The sequence below is a fragment of the Haliotis cracherodii genome, unplaced genomic scaffold (assembly GCF_022045235.1).
Source record: "Haliotis cracherodii isolate W230 unplaced genomic scaffold, xgHalCrac1.p SCAF_40, whole genome shotgun sequence".
Lineage (NCBI taxonomy): Eukaryota > Metazoa > Mollusca > Gastropoda > Lepetellida > Haliotidae > Haliotis > Haliotis cracherodii.
Genome location: NW_027266298.1, coordinates 107,007 through 127,849, shown reverse-complemented (window position 1 = coordinate 127,849; position 20,843 = coordinate 107,007). Strand labels below are relative to the sequence as shown.

Genomic DNA, 20,843 nt, shown 5'->3' with positions numbered 1-20,843 from the left:
GACAGTGATGTCGATTTTTCTCTTTTATTCCCCCGAGAGCCCGTCAACATGCGCGTTTACACAACATAGGACTGGTATGACTGCAATAGTGCCCCTAATTACCTAATCTTTTATATCACAGCAAAAAACCTCGATCTCCTCCTCACCTGTTTTATGAGGTCATAGCAGTCTACTCACTGTATTATGTCCGAAATAGTGGGTCAACATTTTGGTAATTTGTGGAAGCTACGTGTGAGTGAGGTGCGCATTACGCAACATTTAGCACTCTTCCAGACGTATCATGATTTCCCCAACTCTCAGGCTGATCTGAAGGCTTTATGTCACACCCTGCTCCGCATAACAGTCTTTTGACGTCATGGAAGCCCTTGATTCCCTACTCACCCTGTTTTATGACGTCAGAGCAGCCCTTAGCTGGATCCAGACCTGGTGGGCAGATGCATGCGCACGTGCTGTTGTCGATGTAGGAGACGAAACCGTCGTTGACGCAAGTCACAGCTGCCCCACTTGGACACTTTTCCTCTGAAAATAGACCGCGCTTAGAACACACTAAGCATCTAACTGTTGTGTTACAGAGGCTCCATCACCTTGAGGTCTACATCTTTAACATTAAATATTTGCATGGAAAGCAGTGTAAGTAAGATAAGCCGAAACAAATGTATAAATAACATATTTCATCATGTATGTTGAGTTGTTGTTCCGATATCAGATGTATACAATTGTAATAGGTTATGGACAGCATTTGATCTATGCATCTATGCGCAGGCTATCGACAAGTTGGTTTTCACACTCGCATTTTTTTATGAAAATGCAAATTAATTTTGATCAAACAGAATCAAATATGCGTCAGTGTCAATGAAAATGCAAATATCACACCTGCTTAAACGTGGCGTAAAACCCTACTCACTCACTCACTCGACCAAGTGTCGCCGATATCAATGTGTCACTAGCTGCAACACGTGCTCAATAAATGTTCTCATTCATAGAATTTACCCTTTGGTTGTTCCACTAAACTCTGATGGCCATGGTATGTACTGCATTATGTTTCAGCCAGTGCTTCAAAACATCCACCAATTGTTACAGATAGAAGGAGCTATTTTGTTTACCCGCAACACTTTCTTTTTTAGAACTTCCAGCATATTCAACAAATAATTACGTTTTCTTTCAGCATAACCTGACATAATTTATATCTTATTTCGAGTATTTTCAGGTACAGATGGTTTTTTTCCCCAATATTACCCGACGTCTGGGGTCTATCATGACATGACCCCCAGGGGCCATGTGTGGACGTACCCGTGCAGCTGTAGGCGTGGGCCAGGGCGTGCCAGGAGTAGTAGACGTTGCCCCTGTTCTGTAGCATAGGCTGCAGGTCTCGGAACAACACTGTCTGGGTGTACCAGCCATTCTTGGAGAAACCCTGAAAGAATCGTTTTAGAAACGCACTATGTAATGTAACTATTGACCTATGTTCTTTAAAATATCTGATCTCGTGTTGATAGATAACCGACCTATGTCCCTATATTGGTTAAGGGAAGCAGCATGTGTTACTGGATTACCGATCTATGTCCCTGTATTGGTTCAAGGAAGCAGCTATGTGTTACTGGATTACCAATCTATGCCCCTGTATTGGTTCAAGGAAGCAGCCATGTGTTACTGGATTACCGATCTATGCCCCTGTATTGGTTCAAGGAAGCAGCCATGTGCTACTAGATTACCGATATTTGCCCCTGTATTGGTTCAAGGAAGCAGCCATGTGTTACTGGATTACCGATCTATGCCCCTGTATTGTTTCAAGGAAGCAGCCATGTGTTACTGGATTACCGATCACTGCCCCTGTATTGGTTCAAGGAAGCAATCATATATTATTGAAACATTATAGGAAGGAGAATACCGTAGTTTACACATACTGTAGGGTTATAATGCATGTGGCTGGTCATGTCAAACCTCAGGTCCTCATAGTCGCTTGGGCTTTTAATGTCGTATATTCCCCAGTTTGCTGTGGAAACACAAACAAAAAGAAAACAATCAACACATATCATCATATGAAACATTACCATTGACCTCCAGATGTCACAGACAGGTGTCTGGAAAACTCGGTAGGTAGATGGTATAGAGGATAATATATAGAATACTAAACGAGCTCCCGTGTAATACCAATTTTATGAAACGAGTGAATAGTCACGAGTTTCATAAAATTGGTTTTACACGGGAGCTCGTTTAGTATTTTATTCATTACTTGCCATTTATAACGTTTTTAGAATTTTACTGTTGAGTATGAATAGGCTGACACTTATACGATCCACGGCATAGTCCAATTGAGTTTAACAGAATAATACTTCAAACACGTCAAAAGTTGAAACGTATGAATTTAATACTATACAACGGTCCACCTTTAGAATTCACAAAATTATCGTAGGGCTAAGACTATCGCAACTCACATACCTTAACAGACTAAGGACTGTCGTTGCGCTAAAATACGATCGCCTTGTGAAACGGGCCTTGCACCTCAAAGTTTACAATAACGTCACAATACCCGATGACGTAATTTGTGGAATTTTGTTGCAAGATCCATCGGCGAAACAATACCATGTGACGTCAGCCTAGCAACAAGGTTGCTGGGGTCATCGAGTGTGCATTAGCTCCTCTCAGTGATCTATCAACTCCACACGCAATGTCGCTGAGTAAGCCAAGGGATGTTGAGAGCTTTCCATATTTGTTCGTGAAACGTGTTCCGAGAGTACAAAATCACGCGTTTTTGTATTACACAATGTGTAATACAGCTGTATGTTTTTTAAACGGGTGATCTCTTCACGGGCAAGTATTGAAAGCAGTTATAGCACATATCACAACAAGAGATACAAGGTGATATATTTATAATTGCTTGGATTTAAACCCGAACTTCAGCACCACTCAAGCACGCAACCCACACTGTGCCAATCACCACCATCTGCCTCATGGCGGTGTCCCCCCGTAACTTCCCACATTACATGCTCCAGGGCCCTGTTGATCCCCCGCCTGTCACCTGTGACACTGACAACAGGTTAATATCTGACTGTGTCCCAAAACATCTACACAAGAGATGACAAGGTTGTTACAGATTTAACGATAGATGATCCACAACAAAGATTAAACACACTTATTCTAAGTTCATGATATATGACAGAGTCTAACCTTCACCACAAAAAAAGGAGACCGATGTTTATCTGTTAACTATAGAAGTATTTTATTATTACACATTATTGGAAAATACCAGAGTATTGAATACCAGCTTAACACACTTGGCCAACACGAGAGACAAAACTCAAGCTAGTTGTTGTTTAATGTCATTTTTGCAAGTACTTGTGTAAGAGTGACGGACATATGTGAGATTATCAAGAATGCCATGTGATCTAGGTCGCAGTGTGCGTGCAATTGCAACGTCCAACCACCCCTGCACAGGACAATGAACCCTTCGAGGTCCCGGTATAATCCCCAGTGTGTCATGCTGGTCGCGGGAGCTGCTAACAGGGGTAGATGGGGGTCAGGCTATGTGACCTGGCTGTTTGCCTGTCATGCAGCGATTGCGATAATCTTGTGCTCTCACTGACACGTTTGTCTTGTTTGATTTATATTGGAGTGAGTGAGTTGGGTTGAACGCCCCTTTGGGTATGGCTGACACACCTTGAAATATAATCGGGACCCATTTATGGTGTCCCGTGCCGTGATATTGCTTGGATATTACTAAAAGCGGCGTAAAACAATACTTCAACTTCAAACATCATCAATGCTGTACGACGCTAAATTGTATCCCTTGTGTATGTCCGAACCATATGCAGAGGGGTCGGTCGGTATGCGGTTTGCAGTGAAATCTTGCCACCGAGGTATAAAGTAAAATATTGCTTCATATTGTAGACTCCTTAAAATGACATCACTTAAATTACTCACAAGGATCAACGTTTTGTAAATTTGGACGGACATATCCAGCTCGCTTTGGGCTCGTGTGTTCGTGAGGAAATCCAAGAGCGTGACCCAACTCGTGCGTGCAGTAATGCTGGAAATAATACAAATGTCAAATTAATATTCTGCCTATTTGTCTGATATTAATGTAATGATACCAAGAACCAGATTCAGAACCATCTGCAAAAATCAGAATTTTAATGATGTTTTAACACCTTAACTTTTAAAAAAGTGAAATAATATTAGTTTAAACTCGTTTAAAAAAGTAAGAAAATATAGGGGCGGGGCATGAGAAATATTAAATCTATGTTGATACGCATTACGAACTGTAACGTCCCGCCCATCAGGGTGCGATGACACGCAATCAACCAAGTCAACCAGAATGACCACCATCCGATCCATGAGCTGTCTCCATGACAACCAAAGGCTGCTTGGACCAACTCTGACCCGGAAACCGCATTTGGAATTGTAATAATGGTAAAAGAGTGCCATACCCTGGAGCAACATTTGATGTCCCTGCCACTCTCGCTGGGCCCAAATCCGATATACGACCAGCAACTGAAGCAATGAATGAATAACATATGAGACATGATTACCTTCGTGATAGAAAACGTCAACGCCACAGGGTAACCAGTCTTGATTATCCGACGAAACAGTTTCCATCGGGCGTAGGAGGCCACATAAATCGGTCGTTGAAAATCAGCGATGAAACCAGGGCTTCGCGAAGAGGGTTAGCATCTCCTATCCTTAAGCTTCCGCCACTAATAACGAAGTTCCTTACAAGTCAATTTCATTTTGTGATTTTCAAGTCGAGAAAAAGAAAATTGGCCGATGTTTGTACGTTGGTACACTGCTATATTCAATATATTTTTTTCTTAGTATAACCCTTAACGATAATGCTACATTTGCTACAAGTGCAATGAAAATGTCTTGAACTAAAGAGTCACCAATGAAAACGTCTTGAACTTAACAGTCACCAATGAAAATGTCTTGGACTTAACAGTCACCAATGAAAATATCTTGAACTTAACAGTCACCAATGAAAACGACTTAAACTTAACAGTCACCAATGAAAATATCTTGAACTTATCAGTCACCAATGAAAACGTCTTGAACTTAACAGTCACCAATGAAAACGTCTTGAACTTAACAGTCACCAATGAAAACGTCTTGGACTTAACAGTCACCAATGAAAACGTCTTGAACTTAACAGTCACCAATGAAAATATCTTGAACTTAACAGTCACCAATGAAAACGTCTTGAACTTAACAGTCACCAATGAAAACGTCTTGAACTTAACAGTCACCAATGAAAACGTCTTGGACTTAACAGTCACCAATGAAAACGTCTTGAACTTAACAGTCACCAATGAAAATGTCTTGAACTTAACAGTCACCTGGAATGTCCCAGTACTGCTAGACTTGTGGGGGCACTGTCGAATTTTCCATTGGCTGGGTAGGTTGAATATATAGTTGGACAAGAGTTCTCATGCATGTTCATCGCTTCGGGACCAGCTTTAATGTGAGGATCACTCATCATCCCTAATTATAATTCCCTACCTAGCCCATCTCGGAATATATAATATAATCATTGACTTTTGCAATCATCATTGTGTTTCTGAATTTGATACTGACCACTGCGATCATATTGTTTATTGCTGTTGAATATTGTACAACCACTCTAATGTCTTCTGTCATTGGAATTGATGTAATTTGTATTTTTTTGTAAACCTAGTTAATACATTTGTTGATTGTATACCACTGTTTGGTTGTTTGTTGGTTCCACACAAGGTTATTTTACCTTTTACAGATTTCTGCCAACGTGGTAAAAGTCGCCTTAGACATACCCGCTCTCATCGACAAAGTTTAGATGACCCTCGTGGGATAGGTCGTACGTTGCCTTGGTGACGCCCTTGACCCATGGTACAAACCGGATGCAGGTGTACTTCTCGATCCGTCGCTGAGTTATGGAGATTTCGTTGCGGGCGTCGCTGCCTTTAACAAAACACAAGCTGTGAAACCACATTTTACACTGGTCTCGTGAACCAACCATCAAACACGAAATTTGATATCGGTGGTGCTATTGCTTAGGAGCACCTTAGACTAGAAACACGGTGAATACACCAAATGATCATTAACAGTCATAAACATAAGTATATTTACCACACCATAGGAAGTTACCATTTATTTAAATGTATGACATTAAACACCATTACTCTTGCGAAATTAAATCATCTGCTTAATAACATGGATTAATACATCAAGCAAACACAAGTTCGTTTAGAAAGAAATATATTTAATAAAAAGAAAGCAAAATATCAACCAGAAAATAGAAACCTCAAAACGATTCAAAAGCGAGACATACGTTTTGTATTTGTATTTACTGCTATTTCTCTCAGAGACATATTATTAGATTGTCTCATATTTGCCTGATGTAGTCACTTACTCTCGGAGAGTCTTTTGATTTGAACTATATACCATGTTATCGCCCAACATTGTAGCAAGGGTAATCGTTTCTCTTTTCTCCAGCACTGCACTTCTTAGATTATAACTTATGCTGTCATAATGAGGACATTCCAACAGGGAATGATGGAATGTTTCAGGCGTATAAAGCCTGCATTGGTCACAGAAATGTGTCCTGTGGGCTGGATGGCTGTGTTATACGTTCAAGTGAGTGTGTGTGTGTGTGAGTGTATGAGTGTGTGTGCTCTCTGTTGTCCTGTGGGCTGGATGGCTGTGTTATACGTTCAAGTGAGTGTGTGTGTGTGAGTGTATGAGTGTGTGTGCTCTCTGCTGTCCCGTGGGCTGGATGGCTGCCTTCTATGTTCAAGTGAGTGTGTGTGTGTGAGTGTATGAGTGTGTGTGCTCTCTGTTGTCCTGTGGGCTGGATGGTGGCCTTCTGTGTTCAAGTGAGTGTTTGTGTGTGAGTGTATGAGTGTGTGTGCTCTCTGTTGTCCTGTGGGCTGGATGGCGGCCTTCTGTGTTCAAGTGAGTGTGTGTGTGTGAGTGTATGAGTGTGTGTGCTCTCTGTTGTCCTGTGGCCTGGATGGCGGCCTTCTATGTTCAAGTGAGTGTGTGTGTGAGTGTATGAGTGTGTGTGCTCTCTGTTGTCCTGTGGGCTGGATGGCGGCCTTATACGTTCAAGTGAGTGATGAGTGAGATCAACCGTGGTCAGTATTCTGTAACTTCAACAGCGTGACAGCTTATTGAGATAGGATAGCTTACAGTGACGCAGACATTAATTACAACAGAGAAACCCACGGACATCAGAATGGTGCTGACAAAGCTAAAATAACATCTGGATAACAACATCCAACTCTTACAAAGGGAAACAACTCTACACAGGTAATCCAGGCACACTATTTACATTTTATGATTTTCAATTTATTGTAGCAGAAATATATCGCAGTAAGGAACCAAGATCATCTCACACGGACCACGGCTTTCTTTGCTAATATTTGCCGTGAATAGATGTCGTGCTGCAGTTACGTACCTAGATCATCCTCAAAGATGTATGGAAGGATGCCCTTAGGCCACAGGTCGGATTTGTCCTTGGAAATAAGTCGACGTGACCTTGAACCATTGCTAAATTCTTCGTCTTCATTCTCTTCCTGCATTAAACAAAGTGAGTGAGTAACAAAGTGAGTGAGTGAGTGAGTGAGTGAGTGAGTGAGTGAGTGAGTGAGTGTTTAACACCACAGTTAGCAATACTGTAAACTGGGAATCCTTGAGTCTGAGTCTGACATCATGAGCAACGATCTACGCAAGTTGGCATCACTGAGATGAATCAACCAAGTCAGCGAGCCACAGAGCCTGACCACCCGATCCCGTTAGACGCCTCTTACGACAAGCATAGTCGCCTGTTAAGGCAAGCATGGGTTGCTGAAGATTAATTCTAACCCGGGTCTTCCCTGTAGCCTGGAAGAACATCTGCAATTGATCCGAACTGTAGTTCGCTTTCAGTTTAATCAAACTACACACAAATCTCAAATACACCGGGCAGTGTAACGTATGTGTGAGAAGACAATTCCCATTGTTGTGCTGGAAGCAGTATTTTAGCAATATCACGGCGGCCGACAGAACGAGATTCACACATGTTGTGCATGTTGCCAATCGAACCCGGGTCTTCGTTGTGGCGAGGTAATGCCTTTAACTCACTCACCCTGGGCCTTCTCACGGAGTAAACTGACACGCTTAAATTGTCAGGGCCAACAAAGCGATTTTAGCGCTAAGATGATTATAACTCCCATACTTTAATACAAACCTGTGAGAGTCGTAGCGCTACGATGATTTTGTGGAAGGGGCACAGAATACTAACCTCTTCTGATTTCGGGTCATTGAAATGGGCTGGATCCTCCGCTTCATCAACTGAATAATCCTGAGAGAAAAAAACAACATATACTACTGCGAATAATGATGATAATGATAATAATAATAATAATAATAATAATAATCATCATCATCATCACATTAACGTATGCTCAAAGTATATTGAAATAACATTCGCAGCTCCCCGAGGAGTATGTAACCCATACTGGTTCGACGCTAGAATGAGTGAAAAGTATCTATACTCACCGCAAAAAGATACGCGAGTACAATATGTGTTAGTTTATATATGACTGGTTCGGTGCACAAACGAACATATTGTTATGTTGTGTGAACCGACGCTCACAAGCGCATCACATTTGACGTAATAGATCCGTGACCCCAGATGCACCCTTTGTGTCGTTCAGTATTAACGTGTAAAGTTTGGCGGTGCGTATATATTCTTATCAACTGTTCTGTGCGGGCTATTATTACTGATTATTATATTTGAAACTGGATTCTGAGCGACAGGGCAGACAGTAAGTTGAGATAAGATTCTTTGGATGTTGTTTTACATGGCAGTCAGGAACAGTTCAACTTTATCACAGCGTCGGTTATTTACCTTCCATCTGAAGGCACACCCTTTCACGTATAAACCATACCCCACCACCCCAACCCCACCACCCCAACCCCACCAACCCAATCCCACCCATCCCAGGACAACAAGGCTCACACTTAATCTGGATATAACAAGACAAGCCAGCCTCACATACTTGTAGTGCTACACACACCGCCACAGTATACCCTCTCTGTATATTTTACATTCTGAGAAGACTACTGAAACATTATAAAATGTGACATTGTGGTCCTCTGTGTCATCATGGTGTCTGGTGATCTGTACGTGGTTGCTTAGATTGTCAAACTGAAATGAACAAATATGAATCCCATTCAGATCGTTAGCTTTCTGAATCCCATTGTGTTTCCACACATCCTATCAGTGTTTCAGATCGTTAGCTTTCTGAATCCCATTGTGTTTCCACACGTCCTATCAGTGTTTCCGATCGTTAGATTTCTGAATCCCATTGTGTTTCCACACATCCTATCAGTGTTTCAGATCGTTAGCTTTCTGAATCTCATTGTGTTGCCACACATCCTATCAATGTTTCAGATCGTTATCTTTCCGAATCCCATTGTGTTTCCACACGTCCTATCAGTGTCATCCTGTAACCAAACCAGACAATCAAGTGATCAATGTACCATCACTGATTTTGCTGAATCTAATAATAAGGGTATATTCAATTAAATGTGCTGTGAATTTGCTGCTTATAAAGTAAGAGAAACGTTAAGAAATATATTCGTTTTGCAACACAGAAGGGCGCAGTTTAAAAGTCAGCTTACATCAGCCGAGCTGCCTGGTCTATCGATGTTGACGACGCCGTGAGTAACAACGACTGTGGCTTGACGTTTCCGAACTCGGTGACTTTCTGGTGATGATGACGCACCCTGGAAGGACATTGAAACAAACACTGAGGTGGGGTGGCCGTGGCACAAATATGTATGAGGTAAGTCCTGATGATGTTCGCTAAGAGATGATGAAGACGTATATCCTGGATATCCTGTTGACTTACTCCAATGCAAAGATAGAGAGAACGTATGGAATATGGTGGGACTACCTCGAAGAGGGTGAGTTATGTTTCTACAGTTAAACAGCTACCTCCTCCGTGATACACTGAGGATCTTAAAGAGGCAGTCTACCAGACCACGGAAGCGGATCTGATCCATTCACGTAACAGATTCACACAACACATGATAACACAGTTCCCACATTCAGATGCAGCAAGACGCCAGTCGCACGTACAGTGGTGCCGACAACTGTTCAACACAAGGGGTGAATAGCGATGACATTCTTATTGCAATAACATTGTGATGGTTAAATCACACCGTGTTACTTGCCAAGCAGTAGGCCCCCGCACCACACACACTGTGTGACTTACCGAGAAGAACGTCCCCGACGCAACACACACTGTGTTACCAAGTAGTACGTCCCCCACGTCACACACACTATGTTACTTACCGAGAAAAACATCCCCGACGCCACACACACGGTGATACCGAGTAGTACGTCCCCCACGCCACACACACTGAGTTACCAAGTAGAACGTCCCCCAAGCCACACACTGTGTTACTTACCGAGTAGTACGTCCCCCACGCCACACACACTGTGTTACTTACCGAGTAGTACGTCCCCCACGCCACACACACTGTGTTACTTACCGAGTAGTACGTCCCCCACGTCAAACACACTGTGTTACTTACCGTGTAGCACGTCCCCCACGCCACACACACTGTGTTACCAAGTAGTACGTCCCCCACGCAACACACACTGAGTTATCGAGTAGAACGTCCCCCACGTCAGACACACTATGTTACTTAGCGAGAAAAACGTCCCCGACGCCACACACACTGTGATACCGAGTAGTACGTCCCCCACTCCACACACACTTTGTTACTTACCGAGTAGTACGTCCCCCACGCCACACACACTGTGTTACTTACCGAGTAGTACGTCCCCCACGCCACACACAGTGTTACCAAGTAGTACGTCCCCCACGTCACACACACTGTGTTACTTACCGAGTAGTACGTCCCCCATGCCACACACACTGTGTGACTTACCGAGTAGAACGTCCCCCACGCCACACACACTGTGTTACCAAGTAGTACGTCCCCCACGCCACACACACTGTGTTACTTACAGAGTAGTACCTCCCCCACGCCACACACACTGTTACCGAGTAGAACCTCCCCAACGCCACACACACACTTTGTTACCATGTAGAACGTCCCCCACGCCACACACACGGTGTTACTTAATGAGTAGTACGTCTCCGACGCCACACACATTGTGTGACTTACCGAGTAGAACCTCCCGCACGTCACACACACTGTGTGACTTACCGAATAGAACGTCCCCCATGTCACACACACTGTGTTACTTACCGAGTAGTACGTCCCCCACGCCACACACACTGTGTTACTTACCGAGTAGAACGTCCCCCACGCCACACACACTGTGTGACTTACCGAGTAGATCCTCCCGCACGTCACACACACTGTGTTACTTACCGAGTAGTACGTCCCCCACGCCACACACACGGTGTTAGTTACCGAGTAGTACGTCCCCCACGCCACACACACTGTGTGACTTACCGAGTAGATCCTCCCGCACGTCACACACACTGTGTTACTTACCGAGTTGAACGCCCCCCACGCCACACACACTGTGTTACTTACCGAGTAGTACGTCCCCCACGCCACACACACTGTATGACTTATCGAGTAGAACCTCCCGCACGCCACACACACTGTGTGACTTACCGAGTAGATCCTCCCGCACGTCACACACACTGTGTTACTTACCGAGTAGTACGTCCCCCACGCCACACACACGGTGTTACTTACCGAGTAGTACGTCCCCCACGCCACACACACTGTGTGACTTACCGAGTAGATCCTCCCGCACGTCACACACACTGTGTTACTTACCGAGTAGTACGTCCCCCACGCCACACACACGGTGTTACTTACCGAGTAGTACGTCCCACACGCCACACACACTGTGTTACTTACCGAGTAGAACGCCCCACACGCCACACACACTGTGTTACTTACCGAGTTGAACGCCCCACACGCCACACACACTGTGTTACTTACCGAGTAGTACGTCCCCCACGCCACACACACTGTGTGACTTACCGAGTAGAACCTCCCGCACGTCACACACACTGTGTTACTTACCGAGTACAACGTCCCCCACGTCACACACACTGCCAACATCAGCCAGGTCAGCTTCATCGTATGTCCCTGTGTATAGACAAGGACCAGTCATTCTCGAGTAATTTGATCAGTTTGCACATCGAGTTTGTCTTATAACATATGACACGCTGTCCCAATTGCGTAGATCGACGCTCATGATGTCAATCATTGGATTGTCCGGCCCAGACTTGAATATGTACAGGGCGCCGTCATACAGCTTGAATATGCCGAGTGCGGCGTTAAGCAACAAAAAACAACGCAACAAAACAAACATATTCGTTTTTAAAAGCTCTGGCATGGTGTTGGGGCATTGCTATTTATACCTATGTTTTTTTTAAGAAATAATATCTGCCGTCCAATAGGCATAGATAAGATTATACTTTGATATTACGAGGCAAGTATATATGTCATATGTCTCCATAATGGGCAGTTTATTTATTCGAAGGTAAATAGTGATTTGATTTCGATACACGCCAAGTGAATATGTTTTGTAGTTACAGCTCTATTTTCAAAGGTTCAGGACAATCAAAATGAAAGCAAATGTCTTCCGAACTTTACAGAGAAACCAACATTTGAAATGTTAGTTTCCATCATTGATAAAATCTTCATGAAAGTTTGGGAAATGATATTTAGGCAAAAGGTGCAAGCCCATGGCAGCCACTGTGCCCCCCTTCTTGTTGGTCTGTTTCTTCACGTGAGAGTGGTGGGTGCTACCCCATAGGCAGCCACTGTGCTCCCCTTCTTGTTGATCTGTTTCTTCACGTGAGAGTGGTGGGTGCTACCCCATAGGCAGCCACTGAGCTTCCCTTCTTGTTGGTCTGTTTCTTCACGTGAGAATGGTCGGTGCTACCCCATAGGCAGCCACTGTGCTCCCCTTCTTGTTGGTCTGTTTCTTCACGTGAGAATGGTCGGTGCAACCCCATAGGCAGCCACTGTGCTCCCCTTCTTGTTGATCTGTTTCTTCACGTGAGAGTGGTGGGTGCTCCCCTTCTTGTTGGTCTGTTTCTTCACGTGAGAGTGGTAGGTGCTCCCCTTCTTGTTGGTCTGTTTCTTCACGTGAGAGTGGTGGGTGCTCCCCTTCTTGTTGGTCTGTTTCTTCACGTGAGAGTGGTGGGTGCTCCCCTTCTTGTTGGTCTGTTTCTTCACGTGAGAGTGGTGGGTGCTCCCCTTCTTGAATTGTTGGTCTGTTTCTTCACGTCAGAGTGGTGGGTGCTCCCCTTCTTGTTGGTCTGTTTCTTCACGTCAGAGTGGTGGGTGCTCCCCTTCTTGTTGGTCTGTTTCTTCACGTCAGAGTGGTGGGTGCTCCCCTTCTTGTTGGTCTGTTTCTTCACGTCAGAGTGGTGGGTGCTCCCCTACTTGTTGGTCTGTTTCTTCACGTCAGAGTGGTGGGTGCTCCCCTTCTTGTTGGTCTGTTTCTTCACGTCAGAGTGGTGGGTGCTCCCCTTCTTGTTGGTCTGTTTCTTCACGTCAGAGAGGTGGGTGCTCCCCTTCTTGTTGGTCTGTTTCTTCACGTCAGAGTGGTGGGTGCTCCCCTTCTTGTTGGTCTGTTTCTTCACGTCAGAGAGGTGGGTGCTCCCCTTCTTGTTGGTCTGTTTCTTCACGTCAGAGTGGTGGGTGCTACGAGAAGTGGCAAAACCAAGGTGTTTTGGCCAAAACGATTAACTTAAGTTTCTGGTGTATTGGTGGTCTCATTTTTTTTAATTACCGTAAAAAAGTCAGTTCCCTTCCATGACTGATTAACTCACCTGAACTGGCAATAAAGGAGACCAGTGAGATCGCCTCATAGTTTTCATATTTAGATCTATTCGTGAAGATTCAGAGTGACAAAACACACTCCACGAGACTCTATAACAAGAGGGGTGGATGACTTCAACTTTCCAAAAGTCACATTTCCCTTTATGTCGAGCAATACTCCAGCAGGTCCAGCCTTTGGTGTCTGGGTACAATCGAGCATGCTCTTTCTATCATCATTTCAAACAGCGTCATATAATGCTAGCTCAACATTCAAGGCCTCAGTAAAGGTTTCAAACAGATAGACATGTGGATAGACAAATTAATAATAAATGTAATTATGTCCTGTTTTGAACAGTTTGAACAGGTACAGGTAGATGTTTGGCCCTTCCCTTTATATCCCCACAAGTTACTAGCCCACTGGACCCGTGAAGATCCGGGGTAGAATAGGTCTTCAAAACCCATGCTTGTCTATCCCCCGTGAAGATCCGGGGTAGATTAGGTCTTCAGCAATCCATGCTTGTCTTTCCCCCGTGAAGATCGGGGTAAGATTAGGTCTTCAGCAATCCATGCTTGTCTTTCCCCCGTGAAGATCGGGGTAAGATTAGGTCTTCAGCAATCCATGCTTGTCTTTCCCCCGTGAAGATCGGGGTAAGATTAGGTCTTCAGCAATCCATGCTTGTCTTTCCCCCGTGAAGATCGGGGTTAGATTAGGTCTTCAGCAATCCATGCTTGTCTTTCCCCCGTGAAGATCGGGGTAAGATTATGTCTTTAGAAACCGATGCTTGTCTTCCCACCCATGAAGAGGTCTTTAGCAACCCGTTCTAGACAGAAAAGGCGACTATGCTTGTGGTAAGAGGCGACTAAGAGGATCGGGTGGTCAAGCTGGCTGACTTGGTTAATGCATGTCGTCGATCCCAACTGCGTGGATCGATGCATATGATGTCAATCACTGGATTGTCTGGTCCAGTCACGATTCTTTACAGACCGCCGTCATATAGCTGGAATATTGCTGAGTGCGGCGTTAAACAACGAACAAACAAACAAACTAGCCCACTGCAGCAAAACTTCTGACCACACTTACTCATGGTAGTCATATGTGTTTATGTATTGGTGTTTATGCTGGTATTATATACCCGCTAGTACGTAAACTATAGGTCCTATTCGGTAAATGTTTGTATATACTATTACATAGTATTAGAATTTATGGATATGTCTCACAATTTGCTTGTGTTACTGTGCTTCTAGTGTTCCATTATCTTTTGTTTGTTTTTTGTGGTTGTTGTTTAATGCTGCACTGAGCAATAGTCCAGCTCCATGTCGGCGGTCTGTAAATAACTGAGTGTTTATCAGACAATCCAGTGATTGACATCATGAGCATCGATCTACGCAATAGGGATACGTGACATGCATCAGGGATACGTGACATGCATCAACAACGGCAAGCATGGGTTGCTGAAGACTTATTCTAACCTGGGTTCCATTATCTACTCTTTCAGCAAACAACAAACAAACAAACGAACAAACAAACACACTAGCAAACGTGCTGCATGTGAAACGAGGCTGACTGTAAAGAGGTACAATGTATGTCTTTTGTTAATATTGTATCCTAAACTCTACATCCAGTGCGCAATGTTTTGTTGAAAAGAATATGGTCGAAATATATATATATATATATATTATATGTGTGTGTGTGAATACAGTTATTTGTTTCTTCTCCCTGTAGTGTTTTATTGTGTGATAACCAACGACCACGAGTCGTTTATTTTGTATATTAAATATCAACATTATCTACAGCCTCTATAAAGATGTTCAAAACATGTACAAGATTAAAGGAAATTTACATAATTTGCATAACTCCAGTGCACTATGGTTTGTTGAAAGGACTATGGTCTAAATAATATCAGATCTATATATAACCTTCCGATAAGTGAGGGTTTATTCTACCTGTTGTGTTTTATTGTACGATAACCAACGACCACGAGCCTAAGACGTTAAAAAGATGTACCAGTTTTGAAAATTTTTTTACCCCTGTTTAAATAATGATGACTCCTTGGAAACAGTTTGATCATGGGAGCGAAGTTTGGTATTTACCAGATATTCTCAGAACTGTGACATGGATTATCTGTACCTGTTATCACAAAACGATTGTTTTATCTCGCTCACTTTAGGATGCGATCGTGCGACCATTGACATTATCTGTGTAGCCCAGCTACATCCTGGGGAACAACTAGACACATTCCTTAAAACATTGACGTTGTCCAATATACGACGTCATCATGTTGCGAGCGTATGTTCGAATCTCCAGAAATGACAGAACAACGTTTTATCATGAAATATACCACGTATTATTCTTCATTTTTTTTGGCGATTTATCGAGAAGCTGTCTTGTATATTACACTAATTGATCATGATTATGTGATTAACGTTTATGCAGAGTAGTCATGGTAACTTTCTCATCACTTTTTATGCCTTCGCGCACAACAAATGTCGTGACGTTCAAATCCCGATCGCAAGGGAAAATACCGTTTCACCTCCCAAGTACTCGTTGATCGTCCTACGTAAACTAATGTTTCTGTGTTTAACTGCTACTTGTTGTACTATGGGCCGTTGTCAACCAACCATGACACCATCAGGAGCTATACCAATATACCCGAGCCATGTCTGTACGGTTGAAGCACGGCTTGGCTAATGAGGGTGTGTATGGAAACACGACACAGTCCGTTTTGTTAAACAAACCAACCTTGGTACTGGTCATTTATGATAGTGAGGTCAATGAAAACAACTGTTACATGTATGAGGTGGGTCATGATAAATTGGGGAGGGGGCAAACCGGGGGGCATGACGGAATGCTATCAGAAGTCCAACACAACGACAGAATGAAAAGGCCACATGCTCATGATAAAGTCGGAATCAAACAATCGCCGCACTTTTAGCAGATATTTCTTATGAATATGGAAAGGAGTGAGCGAATATGGTTTTACGCCGCTTTCAGCAATGTTCAGACAACACCGGAAATGGGCTTCACACATTGTACCCATTTGGGGAATCGAACCTGGGGCTTGACGAGCCGAAGCTTTAACCTCCAACCTGACCCACCGCCCCGAATATGTGAAGGGTTTTGTTCCTTTTGTTTAATGTTTACATTCGATGCGTCTGAATGTCTGAATGGAATAATACTACAACTTAAAGTACAAGATAAAGTTCAACTTGTCTTTATGTGTGGGTGTCCACAAACAAACAAACAAACAACAAACAGCTACAGCAGCCACTAAAACGTACATCCTTCTTCCTCTCACAGAAACAACATTTGCTGAATACTTTACTTAATTAACTTGATCATTATGTGTTTACTACCTTGATTTTTGGAGAATAAAAACAACATACGTACAGTTTGAACATTTACACACCATTATTTATGTGACGTCTGTGGAATGACGTACAAGTTCATTTGTCAAATGTATTTCTGCGTGATTGTTTACACCCAACTGTAGTACACACTAAACGTCAGCTGATAACACCCGGTCGCAACAGTATCACACAGTTGATGAAAGTGAGTGAGTGGGTTTGGGTGAGTAAGTGAGTGAGTGAGTGAGGGCAATAAGTAGATCAAGGAATCGACATGAAAAGATGTAATTATCCGTACGTTCAGACATTTAAATAATAGAAAGATTGAGAAACATTCGAGACCTAGTGAAATGAGGACAAAAACCTCTGTAACACACTTACCTTCACGCACAGCAAGCCCAATACAGTCAGCACACCAAAGTACATAGCCAGTCCTTATCCCTATATAGTCTTCCCTTTCAAATATAATATACCGACTTCAAAACACAGACGTCAGAAAATACAATACATACAGAACAAAATGAATCTGGCCTGAGACAGATATTATCCACTATCTCTGGAAATATGATACAGTGACCTTGTGTTATTACCTCAGAATACACCAATTATCTCCAAAAGCTTCGCTCTCCCTACACTGACGGTAATTATGTTTAATATCACCGTCAATGGAACGTGGAAAAGGTTATCTTGTTATCTGTATATTTATTTATCTCAGAACACACTAATTACCGCTAGTAGCTTCAGATACCTCACACATTACCTCTTTGATATACAAATAGTCCATATATAATGTCTGTACTATCATGCAGCATTGGCTATAATTTCATTGTTCAAAGAACTTGCCTTGCAGACATCACTTATCACGATTGTGTTTTGCAAGCAGTTGATCATATGCATATTTGTTTAATGTATCCATTTTTCACATTTTCGAAGTTTTCTGGCCAATTGTAAAATTTAAACGAGGCAAAGTTGAATTAACTTCGACTGTGCTCCAGACTTATTTGGGCAACTGTTAAACGAATTCCAAGTTAGATTGCTATTGTGTTGTGGCATAAACACGCGTATCATATTGTGAGTGAGTGAGTGAGTGAGTGAGTGAGAGAGTGAGGTTTTACGCCACTTGTAGCAATATTTCAGCAATATTTAAATTTAAATCATGAATCTGTTACATGTTTCTCTGTGCTTTCACAAGGTAACCCAAATTTCCTTGAGAATAATAAAGTATCATCTTATTCATATCCTTTCTGAACATAGTGTCATAGTAAGGTTAGATCTCTGTCAAAACAGTGCCATGGAAAAGCAAAATAAACAACCTAGAACTAAAAGTAAATACTGCATTGCATTAATCTGCATTTCAAGAAAATTTACCTAGGTGAGGATGTTTCTGCATTTTCGAAGTGATTCCCTATGTAATGTATGTGTTGAATGATCCTGTCTGTTTTGTCAAAATACTGTTTTGACATTATTGAATATGGGGATAAGTGTTATCTCTGAATGTTTCACATGAAATATTTTAGTAAGGGCAATTCTAAGTCGCGAATCAGAACTGGAACCTTTTCATTTGAATCAAATGTACAACATGTAGAGTTTGGACATTTCTGTGATGTGAAAGCTACTTATGTTTGTAGAATGTCTGGATGAATAAAAGAGATGGTCATCTGCGCCGCATCAGTGGAAAGAAAGAAGACCATCGAAGAGAAGCAACGAGGAACAAGTTAAGCGCAACAGTGAGTGATAAATATTCAGAAATGATTCTGTTTGGTGCATATGGCTATATTGCAATATTTCTTCAGTTTGTCTTTATCCCTGTGGGCAACGGGTGCCCCTTTTATCTAAGGCACCACAATTTGATGTGCAGAGTTGCATCTCTTGGGTTTGGCAGAAACCTATGGTCATGGGTTCAAATCCAGGTTCGCACCGATTATGTTTCTAGGTTTGTCAGCGTTATAATCATGCTCGTGGTTTTCATGAAGTACCTGCATCCCTTAGGGCGTTCTTCCGAAATCAAGCAGACAGGCTGTGATAAAACTGGAATACTGTTCAAAGCAGTGTGAAACCCAACTCACTCATTTAACACCGCATCCAGCAATAATTTGACTTTATGACAAGGATTGTAAATATTCACATCTCAAATCTCGACCAGACAAACCAGTGATTAATGTTATGAACTCAGTCCAGACAAACCGATGATAACTGTTATGGACACTATGATTGCGTGCGATCAACGAGCCTACTAACTACCTGATCTATTACTTTGGCTTGTATAGCAAGCAGATATTGCTGGGAATGTTTTTAAGAGATGTCATTTAAAGATGGTTTCAAGTCATCAATGTGGAAAAATATAGATCTTAAATGTTTGGCATTTAACAAGACACACATACAGTCCTGATTTGTGATTTGGCTGCCTTCTCTCTGTAAGTACATGTGGCAACAATTATTTTTGATAGCTAAAATCTTTATACATAATTCTCCAGAACTCGTAACTAAATTGCTTATCTCTGCAGACATTTGTATTAAGCATGCCGTTGTTATATTAATTGAATACACATATATGAGCAGCGGTTACAACTGTGACACCTCCGTGCAGTTAGAACGACAAGTCGTGGTGGTGGCAAAGAATGGTTTCTTTATTAACTCAGTAGAACTACAGAACCGAACGAATAGTTACAGAGTCGAACATAGGAAGACGACGAAGTCACATGACACTTGGGCAGCTGAGGGCTGGACTGGCTGGTCAGTGCTCGTCTCTCCTTGTCCCTGGTTTTCCTCCCTACTACTGTTACTGCGCTCCTCCGATGGTTTACCGGTTCTCCATTGTTAACACAGCCTGCCTGCTTTTAAGGGCAGCTGACCGATCATCATTCTGCTGAGCTAGTCACTTATGATCAACTTGACAGTCGCTATGTCACCAAGTAGTATGTACTTGACATTTGCTATGACAGCAACTATGCTGCTTATATAAATACGCCAGCTGACCAATTATCATTCTGCTGAGCTGGTCAATTATGCAGTGCAGTTGCACGACTATCCAGTGCAGCTGTTAGGGCTCACAAAATGCCCGTGGCAAATAGTGTCACACAACTCACAGTGTTAAATTAACTTTCAATCTCTTTCAGTAAAAGAATTCCCAGTAACTGAGTACGATGAAACTAGGATGGGGCAAACTTTGATGACGTAGTATGTTTGGATATAACAAGTACGCGTGCCGATACAAATAGTCTTATTATCATCTCACAAGGACCAAAGGCCCAAGTGAGCACATTGTCGATGACTTTTAACTTTTTTCTCAGTACAAACTAGAAGTCATTTTACGAGAACTGATGTTTGTTCATTAAATACGCTTAATATTTGAAAAGAGCAATGTATGAAATTGAAAAATGCATGTCCATAGATCTCAGTTTTAGGAGGATATTTACAACTAAAATAACAATGAATATTACAAAAGCTATATGATATGCACAGACTAACGCTATTCACCAGAAACAAGACATGAAGAAAATTTGCATCCGGGAACCTTCCAGATACCTTCAGCAACCTTCAATTTTCTTGGTAATTTTCAGAAAAAATTGTATGTGTTTAACACTTAATTGAACAAATTGCACCCCTAAAATTTGACATTTTTTTATAAGGTATGCGGGCCGGATCCAAAGTGGAAAGGTACCCGGAAGATTTCCGGAAGGTTTCTCGAAGGTTTCCGGAGAACAGAAACC

The 20,843-nt window shown here is 42.5% G+C and overlaps 1 protein-coding gene across 1 annotated transcript in view; it reads right to left on the bottom strand.

Moving 5' to 3' along the window:
• LOC139441438 (uncharacterized) overlaps positions 1-17,559 on the bottom strand; it is a 48,318-nt gene extending 30,759 nt beyond the window's left edge. The window contains exons 1-11 of the mRNA XM_071222349.1: positions 17,515-17,559; positions 12,037-12,102; positions 9,637-9,741; positions 8,252-8,311; positions 7,427-7,544; positions 5,781-5,928; positions 4,428-4,491; positions 3,922-4,027; positions 1,905-1,993; positions 1,291-1,414; positions 382-519 (exon numbers count right to left, since the gene is read on the bottom strand). Of these exons, the coding sequence (XP_071078450.1) occupies positions 382-519; positions 1,291-1,414; positions 1,905-1,993; positions 3,922-4,027; positions 4,428-4,491; positions 5,781-5,928; positions 7,427-7,544; positions 8,252-8,311; positions 9,637-9,741; positions 12,037-12,102; positions 17,515-17,559 (1,063 nt within the window). The remainder of the gene's footprint in view (positions 1-381; positions 520-1,290; positions 1,415-1,904; positions 1,994-3,921; positions 4,028-4,427; positions 4,492-5,780; positions 5,929-7,426; positions 7,545-8,251; positions 8,312-9,636; positions 9,742-12,036; positions 12,103-17,514) is intronic.
• Positions 17,560-20,843: the final 3,284 nt, after the last annotated feature.